This window comes from Heptranchias perlo, chromosome 29 (genome assembly GCF_035084215.1).
Source record: "Heptranchias perlo isolate sHepPer1 chromosome 29, sHepPer1.hap1, whole genome shotgun sequence".
NCBI lineage: Eukaryota > Metazoa > Chordata > Chondrichthyes > Hexanchiformes > Hexanchidae > Heptranchias > Heptranchias perlo.
In genome coordinates, this window is record NC_090353.1 from 16,059,089 (window position 1) to 16,071,717 (window position 12,629).

The 12,629-nt window shown below is 45.3% G+C and overlaps 1 protein-coding gene across 1 annotated transcript in view; it reads left to right on the forward strand.

Annotated features, from left to right (window-relative positions):
- LOC137299424 (phospholipid-transporting ATPase ABCA1-like) overlaps window positions 1–12,629 on the forward strand; it is a 124,581-nt gene that overhangs the window by 22,201 nt on the left and 89,751 nt on the right. Inside the window, exons 5-7 of the mRNA XM_067968158.1 lie at window positions 5,545–5,666; window positions 6,661–6,855; window positions 7,835–7,924. Of these exons, the coding sequence (XP_067824259.1) occupies window positions 5,545–5,666; window positions 6,661–6,855; window positions 7,835–7,924 (407 nt within the window). The remainder of the gene's footprint in view (window positions 1–5,544; window positions 5,667–6,660; window positions 6,856–7,834; window positions 7,925–12,629) is intronic.

Genomic DNA, 12,629 nt, shown 5'->3' on the forward strand with positions numbered 1-12,629 from the left:
AACCGGTGTAAAAGATAGCGGAAAACACGAACATAAGTGGTTTTGGGAGTAACTCGCTCACTTTTAAAATTCCTCGATATTTTGCGCTGGTTCGGCCGATTCCGCCTGGATTACACTGATATTACTGGCGTTAACGAGAGGAAACTCTACCCCTAGATTTCTGTGAAGTTAAATATCACCCAGTAAGGAAGTATAAGGACGTAATGTTAGTCCAATAATAATGGCACTATTCAGTAATCATTTGAGGTTTAAACTTCTTGTTTAAGTTATCTTTTCTTGGCAATTTTGTCCCCTCCCCTCCTCAAAGCCCTGTAGGGTACAGTTCTATTGGCATCAATAGCCTCCGCCCCCCCCCCCCACCAAATCCGGCACCTCACCTATATTGGCTGCTATTCAGGTGTGAACTTAGACTGTGAGTGTACATGTGCGTCGGCAGGCAATTCGGTTATGGAGGGCATCACAGCTGAGCCTAATCCTTTCATCCCTGGACATCCTCACATAGCACTCTTCCCAACACACACCCTGACTTTCCAATAAAGGTCGCGGTTAGTGATCAGGACTTTTAGTCCCTGCTCTGGGGTGCTGAGGCCAATTGTAGCATTCCTACGGCTCCCCCGGCTGAGACAAGCTCACTCCAATGGGTCTGTTCTTTGTGGCTCAGTACCACACTGGACAGTGCATTCACCCATCGAGTCACCAGATTTGTTTCCCCCTTTAATGTAATGAATATTGAAGCCAATAATGAATGAGAACACTGGCTTCTCACTGCTTTTAACATGATAAACTGGTGTACAATGAACCACCTCTGAATTGTAAACTGCCTGTTGTGAGGCTTGAAATAATGCTGGGGTTTTGTCATTTTTTTTGCTTTCAAAGTTTATAATTTAGTGGTTTTTGTTTTGAATGGGCTTGTGCACTTTACACTTTTTTAGAAGGAGATTTTATGTTGCTTTAATGCACATTTGATGTGCTGTTTGAGGAAATGCTGAATCACTTCTTGTTGAAGGAGCTCAAAGGAAAATTCTCTGAAATGTGAAGCACTGACAGCTATCTAATGACATCCTGGATGTTGTACCCACAATAACATCTAATAATGCAGTTATACCACCCATTATGATTTGCTGTGTTGCAGTTCAACTACAGCTAGGTCTGGTCTGAAGCTTTTACACAGTCTATTTTTGTGGTTCCTGTCCGGGCAGAGTGACCTCGGGTGCTGCTCTTCCCCCTCATTTTTACAGGGAGGTTGTCGGTTATGCTGGACTCTGCTGTGTAATGTGGAGACCCAGTTGTTCCATCAGTGGAAACTCAAGAGGTCCAACCCCCCCCCCCCCAGTTTGCGTCATTGAATGTGGCCCCTTAGTCTGACTGGACATTGGTAGACCTGACACATTTGTTCCCACCCCACCGCCCCTCCCCCCCCGAGTGGGGGCGTTTACACTATGGTGTGCAACCGATAGAGACGCCCGTACCTATGTAATATAAAAGTACCTGCAGTCTGACGCTGCTTCAGATTCACACCAGTTGCAGTACAACCCCAGTCAATGCAAGTTTTTAAACATGAATAATCTTAATATTTAACATGAATAATCTTAATATTTAAAATGACCCTGCTGGACTTTTAATTTGTCTGATGTTGGGAAAGTGTTGACAGACCCAACTGTTCTTTTCGAAGTCTAAAAATTTCCTTGGCAGCTGGGGGCTGATCAGCATCAGCTTTCCCTGAACAGAGAGCAGTGAGGAGCAGAGACGATACAACTCTGCGCACATCTGTCTAAGAACGCTGCTGATGTTAACAACCAAAAACCTGCACCATTAGGAACAAATCAAGTTGCAGCCAATGAGAAGGGATAGGGAAGAGAAGGGGAATTAAACTCATACTTTGTACACAAAAAAACTGCTGGTTCCATGGATTTTTCTGTTTTGAGTTTTGTTTTAATGGTAACTGATACAGCTGTGGCAGAAGCTATGTTATTTATTGGGCTGAGGGAGCAACAACTTGCATTTAATAAGGGCCTTTAACGTAGTAAAATGCCCCAAGGTGCTTCACAGGAGCGTAATTAGACAAAAATTGACACTGAGCTAAAGAAGGAAGTATTAGTACAGGTGATTGATGGCTTTGATAAAGAGGTTTTGAGGAGCTACTTAAAGGAGGAGAGAGTGAGGTGGAGAGGCAGAGACTCCACCCTAGACTAATGAGATAAGTATCCCCTCTCCTCGGCAGATGTAGGGGTCTGGCATGAAATGATTTCAGATAGTCTGTTAGGCTCCCAGAGCGGGATTATGTGGCTCAAAACTATATATATATGTGTTATCCTCGCAGGCTCACTGAAAGAGGTTATCACTCTCACAGTGGCTTTTGTGCAGAATAGAAATATTCTGATGCAGCAGGGGCGTGCTCTTTTGAGGTTAAGGTTAAGCACATGTTGGAGCAGATAAAGTCTCAACTTGAGTGAGAAGCCGCACTCCAGGTGTTGAGCACATAATCGTGGCTGAAACTTCAGTGCAGTGCTGAGTGAGTGCTGTATTGTCTGAGGTGCTGTCATTTGGATGAGACATTAAACCGTGTCCCCGTTTGCCTGTTCAGGTGGACGTAAAAGATCCCATGGCACTATTCAAAGAAAAGCAGGGAGTTTTCCTGGTGTCTTGGCCAACATTCCTCCCTCAGTGAACACGATCATCAGATAATTGGCAGTTGTCTTATTGCTGTCCGTGAGAGTTTGCTGTGCACAAATTGGTTGACACATTTGTTGACGTAACAGGGACTGCACATCGAAAATAATCCACTGGATGTAAAGCACTTTAAAGCATTGTGAGGTTTTGATATTGTGGTATATGAACACAAGTACTTTGTGTTTCCTTTGTTTAACCCATGCTTGAACTGAGAGAACTTGATGCTGACACTCGCAGTGAAACGATGGTGGTGGGGGGGTGCTGGGTGGGGGAGTTCTGTTTCTTGGCATGCCTCAAAATTCAGCAAATAAATTCACAAAAAACTTTAGAAAGATGTGTAATAAAAGATGAGTTTGCCAACTGACTAACATCACTAATGTAAATTCCTGTCTCACATTTTTTTTGAAGTACAAAGGCAATGTATAAACAACTCTCCGTAAACAGAAAATACCAGATCCACATTGTCTGCAAGCTCTTAACTGAACTTCCTACAAACAAATCCAGTGTTCTGATCTACAACCTGAATATCAACTGGCCTTTGAATGAACTCTCCCAATTTGTAATTAACATGGATCAGATATTGTATCCTTAAAGGGACACACCTCTATGCTTAGCAGCAGAATATACTTTGTGTTTTAATTGGTATAATGTTCCTGCCCTTGTGAATCCTCTGATTTATTATGAGCAGCACCGTGGGAGATTCATTCCTATCTTATTAAGAACTGCAGACGTCATACTCCAGCTGTCACATTCCAGCAAGTCTAAAGTATAAACAAGAGAGGAATGAAGGTAGTTACTTTATTATGGTTCTTCCTGACCTGGAGATGGAAACTAACAAGTAGATTGCAATCTACCAACCTCCCTCACCGTAATCAATGAAAATCTGATTGATCCCAGCATCTTTTTATGTCAAGCAGCTAGACTTTGTGCTCTTAAAATAGATGAATATGAGCTCAGCACACTTAGTGACAGAATAATGCTCCTGTTGTTATAATATAGCGGATCTCATCATATGAGCACCGCTCATCACCCTATTATAGAAAGGATATTATTAAACTAGAAAGAGTGCAGAAAAGATTTACTAGGATGCTACCGGGACTTGATGGTTCGACTTATAGGGAGAGGTTGGATAGACTGAGACTTTTTTCCCTGGAGAGTAGGAGGTTTAGGGGTGATCTTATAGAAGTCTATAAAATAATGAGGGGCATAGATAAGGTAGATAGTCAAAATCTTTTCCCAAAGGTAGGGGAGTCTATAACGAGGGGGCATAGATTTAAGGTGAGAGGGGAGAGATACAAAAGGGTCCAGAGGGGCAATTTTTTCACTCAAAGGGTGGTGAGTGTCTGGAACGAGCTGCCAGAGGCAGTAGTAGAGGCGGGTACAATTTTGTCTTTTAAAAAGCATTTGGACAGTTACATGGGTAAGAGGGATATGGGCCAAGTGCAGGCAATTGGGACTAGCTGAGTGGTATAAACTGGGCGACATGGACATGTTGGGCCGAAGGGCCTGTTTCCATGTTGTAAACTTCTATGATTCTATTCTATGAATGATATGCTAGTCCTTACCTGATCTGGCCCATATGTGACCCAGTCCCACACCAATTTGGTTGCCTCTTAACTGTCCTCTGAAGTGGTCTAGCAAGCCATTCAGTTGTATCAAACCATTCACTAGGAATCGGCAATAAATGCTGGTCTTGCCAGCTATGCCCGCATCCCAAGAATTGCACATTTGCACTATCACTGCTATGACAGTGTGCAGCTAGAAATCTGGGTCCAGCATTTCGAACCGGCTCTGATGTTTCAAATGTTGAAAGAACATTCATGAATTCAAATAGTTAAATTTGGTTTTTTTATCATCGAGAAACACAAGTGAAGGGCCAAGGCTCATAGGGCAGGACACCACCAAGGTCGAAGAGAGTAGGAGAGAAGACCAGATAAGAAAGCATGTATTGGTTAGGTGACACCAAATTTGGGTTTTAAAAGTAGGTAATTTGTAGGAGGAAGGAAAAAACTGAAGGAGGTTAAGTCCTGGGATAGAATGAGATAGAGTGGAAGATTTCAGTACTGAGGATTCAGGAAGGAGGAAGAGTGTGTAGGTTTGGAATATTTGAAGCTTAAGAGAAAGAGAAGAAAGTTCAGTGGAGTAATGACCATAGATGTTTTGATAAAATACGATGGGAGAGGCTGGAGGCAAGAGGGGGATCATCTCAGACAACAAACTTCCTTGTATCCTGTCCAGCAGTGCACCAGAGGTGTTCATAGAATCCACCCTGATATAGGAACAGTATTCAATACACGCAATTTTTTTTAATTATTAAGTAATAAGGATCTAGACAGAGAAGATAGAGAGAAACTGTTCCCATTGGCAGAAGGGTCAAGAACCAGAGGACATAGATTTAAGGTGATCAGCAAAAGAACCAAAGGTGATATGAGGAAAAACTTTTTTACACAGCGATTGGTTGGGATCTGGAATGCACTGCCCGAGGGAGCGGTGGAGGCAGATTCAATCATGGCCTTCAAAAGGGAACTGGATAAGTACTTGAAAGGAAGAAATTTGCAGGGCTACGGGGATAGGGCGAGGGAGTGAGACTAGCTGGATTGCTTTTACATCGAGCCGGCACGGACTCAATGGGCCGAATGACCTCCTTCCGTGCTGTAACCTTTCTATGATTCTAAGTAATGACTAACTTTACTGTTAATTATGGTCTGTTTTCCCTGGGATTCCTGGTGCAGTAACTGGTTCAAGTTTGTTTACTGCAGGCCTGTCATCAGTGGGATAGATTGTTGTTCTCCAGAGTAGTAGTTCAGAAGAAATTATTTGGAATTATGTGCATATACAATCAACACATTAATTTACTTTTGACTCCTCCACTAGGTCTGCCAGTAAGAGAATACCTAGAGAAGAATCAGACACTGTCCCAGTTCCTTAAGAACAATGCATCACTTCCTACAGAGGTTGTCAACGACTTAATGACAGCAAAGATAAATCTCGAGCAGGTAATCGGCTGTAAGGAGTGGATGTATATAAAGTTCTTACAGAGGGGCTGTATTGAGTTGAGTGACTGATATATGCAGGGTACGGTATGATGCAGTGAGTAGGGCAGAGTTCACGGTGATGACTCCATTGACCAGTGCGTTGTGGAACTGAGACAGACAGACTGGGAAGAACCCAATCCCCTGTCTCAGATGAGTAAGCTGATCTTGGCCACGGCAGAAATGGCAGTTCTACGAAGAGTACAGATCAACCAAGGTTCCTGCTACCCGTTAAGTCCTGATGAAAAGTGTACAAGGGCAGATGTGGATCTCAAGTATGTCCTGCCCTCCAGGATCGAATAACCCACCAACATCCCTTGTCTAGAGTCACACACAACAAATGGCACCTTGTACAGGGTACCCTGTAGCTATACAATTGTACTCCAGGGTGTGTCAATAGCCCTGAAATTCCGCAGGGGTTCTCCCTCATTTCCAGCTGTGACTTTGGCAGGAGATTGGTGAAACTCCCGAAGAAATAGCCAAAGTTACAATGGGAGACTGGAAGAACCACTGTGGAATTTCAGGGCTCGTGTCTTTAGAAAAAAACTTGGAGATGGGGGGAGGTGGGATGAAGAAACTGGCAACATGTGAGATGTGGGTTAGTTATGTGAGATTTGTTGGGGTGGAAGAGGTGTATGAGCTTTTCCAGTGTCTCTTTTGGATTCCTCTGCATCATGTCTGCTTTCTGTGTTGTATTGTTAGTATGTGTTTTCTCCATCCATGTTACTCCCTAACATTTTGTTCAGGGCCACTATTTTAACCAGCCTCTTGCGTGAGGAGCACTTTAATTGAGAATTAACCCAAAGAGCAACTATGAGCATAGAGTTGTGGCCAAGATTACATAGAAGGGTATTTGTGCACTTGGCCAATAGAACTGGAACTTGTGAAAGGTTTGCTTCCACCCCATTTCCATGTAAGTGGACTTGACTTGAGTCTAACTGAATTTGAATTTTTGCAGATATCTCTTGGTGGTCCAAGGGCAAGTTTTAAAGAGATTGTTTGCAACGTATCCCATCTCTCCGCTTTCTTGGTTGCAAAGAATAAGAAGGCATCCAACCGTTTGCACAAGAACCTGTGTGCCTTACCAGAGGAGACACTACAAAAAGCAACAACTATCTTCCTTTCTGAGATCAACTTCTCCAAACTCTTGGCGGTTAGTTTGTTATTCAATAATCTGAAGTCCGTATGATTGTTTTTGCTTGGCATGTTAACTGTATATGGTCATTTCACTTGTACCACTGTTGAGATGACTTTACTTTTTATTATATGTCCTTTTTTTGTTAGAAGCATTTTTATTTTGCTACACCAGAAGAATTTACAAACTTACCTGGCTTCAATCTATGCACCTTATATAAAAGTTTTGAAGAGTCCATCTGGCTTCATGTGTCACACTGGCAAATTTCTGAGTGACACTTTTTGGGAATTGGATATTATGGTCTTTAAGGGACAAGGGCCATCTCGATCTTTCACATCCATCTTAGCAGCAGTTTAATACATTGTATGTTACATAGCTTCTGCACTTATCCTCAAGCGGACTATGAGCAACAACACAGGATCTGAGAATATGTAAGATCAGTCCAGATACACAAGTACCCTGGGCTCATTAATCTCATCCTTGCAGAATACCAATCCTATCACCTTCCTATTATACCTTTTTAAGGTCCACCTGAGCAGAAAGGGCCTTGATTTAACATCTCCAATGTTACAGCAGTCCCTCAGTACTGGACTGGAGTACCACCCTAGAATGTAGCTTGATCCTTCTGACTCTTCCAACAACTTTTTTTTTGTGCTCAATTCATGGTAGCACCTGTATTAAATTTAAGCAAAAAGAGTAAAAGGCATAAGCTTTCTTACCCATTGACTGATGTTTCTGACTGACCTAGATGAACAACTGTATCCTTCCCATTTATTACAAGAAGCCCTTATTTTAGTGACATTTGCCAGGGGGCTGGTAAATGTATTCTTATTAATGGCCTTCTATGAAAAAAATTGTCAACGGTTGAGCCAGAATGTTTTGCATTTCATTTGGTACTGCTGTCAAAGGTGATCAAAACAGTGATAAACAAATCCTGTTCTCATTTTGTGTTGTAACACTACACCTACTTGCCTCTGATCTATTGTTTCCTCTGCAGGAGAGGGTTACATTTAGTGCTGGGAACATACTTGATGCAACTAGTGCCATGAACAGTTTTATACACGGAATGGGATCTCTTGTACAACAGGTAAGCTGAATATGACGGCAACAATGACTACACAACAGTTCAACAATGATTCATTGGCTGCGAAGTGCTTCAGGATATCCTGATGCCACAAAAAACACTTCTTAAAAAAAGGGTTTCCTTTTATAGATCTCTCTCTCTCTCTCTCTCTCTTTTTTTGTGTGTGTGTGGTTTTCTTTTCCTTTCTTTCGTTAGTTCTTTCTGTGCTCTCAGAAAGGGGGGCGAGTTGGGAGAAAGACTTGGATAAATGAAGTTGATGCACCAGCAGAGCAAGTTGGAGATGTCCCAAACCCTAATGCATTAATGATGTGCTCTTTTGCATGTCCATCATGCAGTCCTCCTTTTAATATCTACTTTCTGTTCACTTAGCTTGACAGCCCACCTGATGTGGTTTCAGCATTTGTTACATAAATCAAAGCTACTCTTTAGCCTTCAGCTACCAGCATTGGGCAATAATAACAGAAGATGGGGAATCCCATCAGTGTATGGTGATATGGGGAGATATTAGGGTATGGTAGTGCAGTGACTATGTTACCGGACTACTAATCCAGGGAATGTGAGTTCACATCCCAGCACGGCAGTTTGAGAATTTGAATTCAGTTTTAAAAATCTGGAAATAAAATGCAGGTGTCAATAAATGAGACCATGAAGCATTTGGATTGTTGTAAAACTCCAACTGATTCACTAATGTCCTTATCCGGTATGGCCTCCCCCGCGATCTCCGACCCCCCGCGATCTCCAACCGACCACCCCCACAATGACTGGCCTCCCAATGACCAACCCAATTTCTCCCCCCCCCCCCCCCCCCCAATCTGAGACTTACCTGCTGGCATCCGCTTCCTCGCTCTTCTCCCATCCGACTGACAGCCGGCCTGTCAATCTGGCTGGCCTGTTGGGTGGGAAACCAACAAAATTTTTTTAAAAAGAAACCCTTACTTCCTGGTTTCCTGCCAGGAATTCCACCCCCCACCCCAGCCCTCTTCCCGGCTCCAGGTTAAAATGTATCCCTAAGTGTCAGTTGTTGTTGCTGAATCCCAGCCTGTGATTTGGTGTTATTGTTTATGTTGCTTCAGCACATTATGTACTGTTCAACATTAAGCTTTAGTTCAGGGCCATAATCTGCAGCAATTCCTACAACAGAAAGCAGCCAGGATTCCCGATCCTAATTGCTGCCCAGTGATTCCTGCAGAAAGTGTGCATTTGTGAACGTTGGCTGAGGACATGATTGTACTTGGCTCAATTGCATAGTTTTCCACAACTGCATAGTTTTCCAACGCTCTCACACGTGAAGAATGATCAATTAGGTGAAGTACCAGAGGGCAGCTGACATTTGTTGAACTGTACACCATTGAGGCCTTCAAAAAAGATGGGGGAAGGGAGAATATTGGCAGAATAAGGTTTTTTGAAAAAGCCTGATTGAGTTTGGAGTGCAGCCATCGAAGGCAGAGCGCTTTTTTTTGTTTAGTCATATTATTCATGTTTTTTTATTTTGTATTTTTAAGACTCGGTGTTGACATTATTGTAGTAAATGTACGACACTGAGCCATTATGTAATGGCTGCAGTGACCAATGGTAACCTTACTCTGTAGGGTTTTTTGTGGCTGCTGCTTTTCTGCTGTGTGAATTTATTTGCTTTCTTCTCCATAATTCTTGTGAGGTGTTGGAGCATCGACTCCAGATAAAACAGATGCCAAGAGCAGTGAAAAGCTTTCAGTGACACTCTTAAGAAAAGGCCCTTTTATTGGAGTGGCTTGCATGCAGGCATTGTGTTGTGTTCAATCCGCTTTCACCACTTGGCCAGAAGATTGGAAAGAATTTAGCTGCTACTCGAAATTCCTTTGAACACAATAACACTACACTAGAAAATCTTTGTACTGAAACAAGATCTGTTTTCTTCATATTGTTAATTTGCAGAGGATTGAGCCTGATTCTGACTGATGTTTATATTTAGCTACCTTAGGCCTAGTTGGTTTGGACTGACTGCAGCCTAATCCAAGACTGCCAACACTCCTATCACTTGTGGTCTGCATGCTATCACTCATCACTGGCCCTGAAAGCAACTGCAAATGTGAAATCAATTGAACTAGATAACAAGATTTGCAGTTTAAATTTTGTGAGTGACTGTATGTGCTTTACTGCGCTGATTCAAAAACATTTTAACCATTAAATAAAATCTTGAACATATTCAGAGCATGCGCATCTTCAAAGGGTAGAATCATAAACATGCCAAAAGGTTCAAATCAAGATCTGAAGGTATTAAAATTAGGCTGTACCTTTTCTACACTCTGGGCCCGAATTTAGCAGGCCTGCGGGTTCCCAGCGGGTGGTCCTCCGGGAGCGTGGTCAACACGCTCGGCGAAATTAGTGGGTTGCCCACGCGATCGTAGCAGGCAACACACTAATAGGAATCAATTACCTGCTCCTCCGGGGTCCACGGCGCTGGCCTGCGCGTCGGTCGGGCTGCGCATGCGCAGTACGATCTGTCAGCTGGAGGCTCTCTAGTTAAAGGGGCAGTCCTCCACTGACAGATGCTGCAACCAATGGGACAAATTGCAGCATGGAGCAGCCCAGGGGGAAGGCTGCTCCCAGTTTAATGATGCCTCACCCCAGGTATCATCAGATGCGGTGAGGAGGAGGGGGAGGACACAGATCTTCCCCCCGGCGGGCGGGAGGAAGCGGCCTGCCTCTGCCACCAAGAAGGCCTGGCTCGAGGTGGCAGAGGGGGTCACCTGCGCCACCAACATATCGCCCACCTGCATACAGTGCAGGAGGCGCTGCAATGACCGCAGTAGGTCAGCCGCAGTGAGAACACGAAGTCTTTCCCCTACACTCCGTCTGCCACAACACTGCCCCCACCCCACATCTCCTTCGGCACCGCCAACACTATTCTGTCACATCACCCTTCATACCCACTCACACCCCATCCTCATCTTACCTCCACCTACTCACCTCGCCAGTACTCACCCTGCCACTAACACGCAACCCACTCCTCATACAATCTCATTGCTCCATCCCATACTCACCCTCTCGTGCATCTCCCTCATGGCCAGCCTCACTCAACCTGCCACCACCTGTGCTGCAGCCACAGGGCATGCATCACATATGTGCAGTAGGCAGCGTAAGGCAAACGTCTCGTCAGCATGAAGGGGGTGCACAAGGGTGTCTGAGGGTTTGTCATGGGTGTTACCCATATTGAATTTCAGAGCAACAAACAGCACACATTATATTGACGCCACCACTACCATGTCTCCGCGAATCCTGTCCATTGTGTCCAATAATGGCCGCTCCTGGGTATCACTATGAGGACCCACCACTGATGCCACCCATCGTGTTACTGCAGAGTAGGTGCAGGTGTATTTGCAGGGCTCGTCCGCGCAGACGACTGAGAGACATCGGCGGTGTAGCCGGCTGCACCCTGGAAGGATGCGGAGGAGAAGGTGTGGAGGGCAGTGGTGACTTTGCCAGCGACAGGTAAGCAGTTGGTGCTGGGGCCAGCCAGGAGCAGCTCGGCATGAAAGAGGCTGCAGATCTCCACGACTACATGTCGAGCGAATCTGCGCCTCCCTGTGCACTGCTGCTCGGAGAGGTCCGGGGAGCTGCGCCTCAGTCTGTGGACCCTGTGGCGAGGGTAGTGCCCTCTGCGACGCGTCTCTCTCTGCGGTAGCCCTCCCTCCTGCTGTGCAGGTGGGCGTGCAACAACACCGTGTTGGGGGGATCCACGTCTCTGCGGCGGACGGCGTGGACTGCGAGGCTGCTGGTGCTGGTCATGCTCTTCGTCCTCCGAGGGTCTCCACACACCACCCAACTGGCAGGTGTTGGTCTGAGGGGTTGTGCAGGGTAGGTGTGTGGTTCCTCGGACTGGGGCTGCGGTTTTGTGTCGGTCTGTCCTCTGGCTTGGCGGGGGGTGGTGGAGGGCAGGGGTTGCCCTATGTGACGCGGTGGCCTCCTGCGTGGGTGAGGGCTCTCCCCCGTGGAGCGCACCTTGGCACCTGCCACAGGCTGCTGGCTGCAACACGCCTGGTTGGAGGGAGACTGTTTCCCCCAGTGTGGGAAACTCACTGCCTTGAACCGAAAATCCCACACTTCCTCTTTTGACAGCTGCTTCAGCTCATTAACTGACCACAACGAGCAAGGTAAGTACTCTCAAGTGGAACCCCGCTGGCTTTAATTGCCTGCGGGATTCCCACCAGCGGGGCTTGCGCGCGCAGCCCCGCACGTCAGCGCGGTACCCGGAAGTGGCCGGGATTTCGTCGCGATCCGGTCACGTGACCGGAGATCGGGATTTTCGGGGCCACCCCGCTGGGAACCCGCCGGAAACACGATCCTAAAATCGAGCCCTCTGTCTTTAGGGTTTCCAACTCTGGTTGCATGTATTCCTGGAGGTTTCATCACATGACAAACTGCCCTGCCAGGAAACAGCCCTTTTTCCCATCTCTAATATTTTTATAACTAATAATAAGTGTTCAAAGAAGATTTTTTTTTTAACGCCCCTATGATTTTTCATCCGGGTGGCTCACAGCAGTATCCAGGAGATTTATCTTTAATTCCTGGAGACTCCAGGACAATCCTGGAGGGTTGGCAAACCTACTTTTTGGAGCTGTGTTCCGTGGTTAATGATTACTCCACTTGTGGTAATCTGCTTATTGGAATTCATGTAGTCTCACACTACACCAACAAATTCTCTTCTGAATAGTGGATATTACTGCAC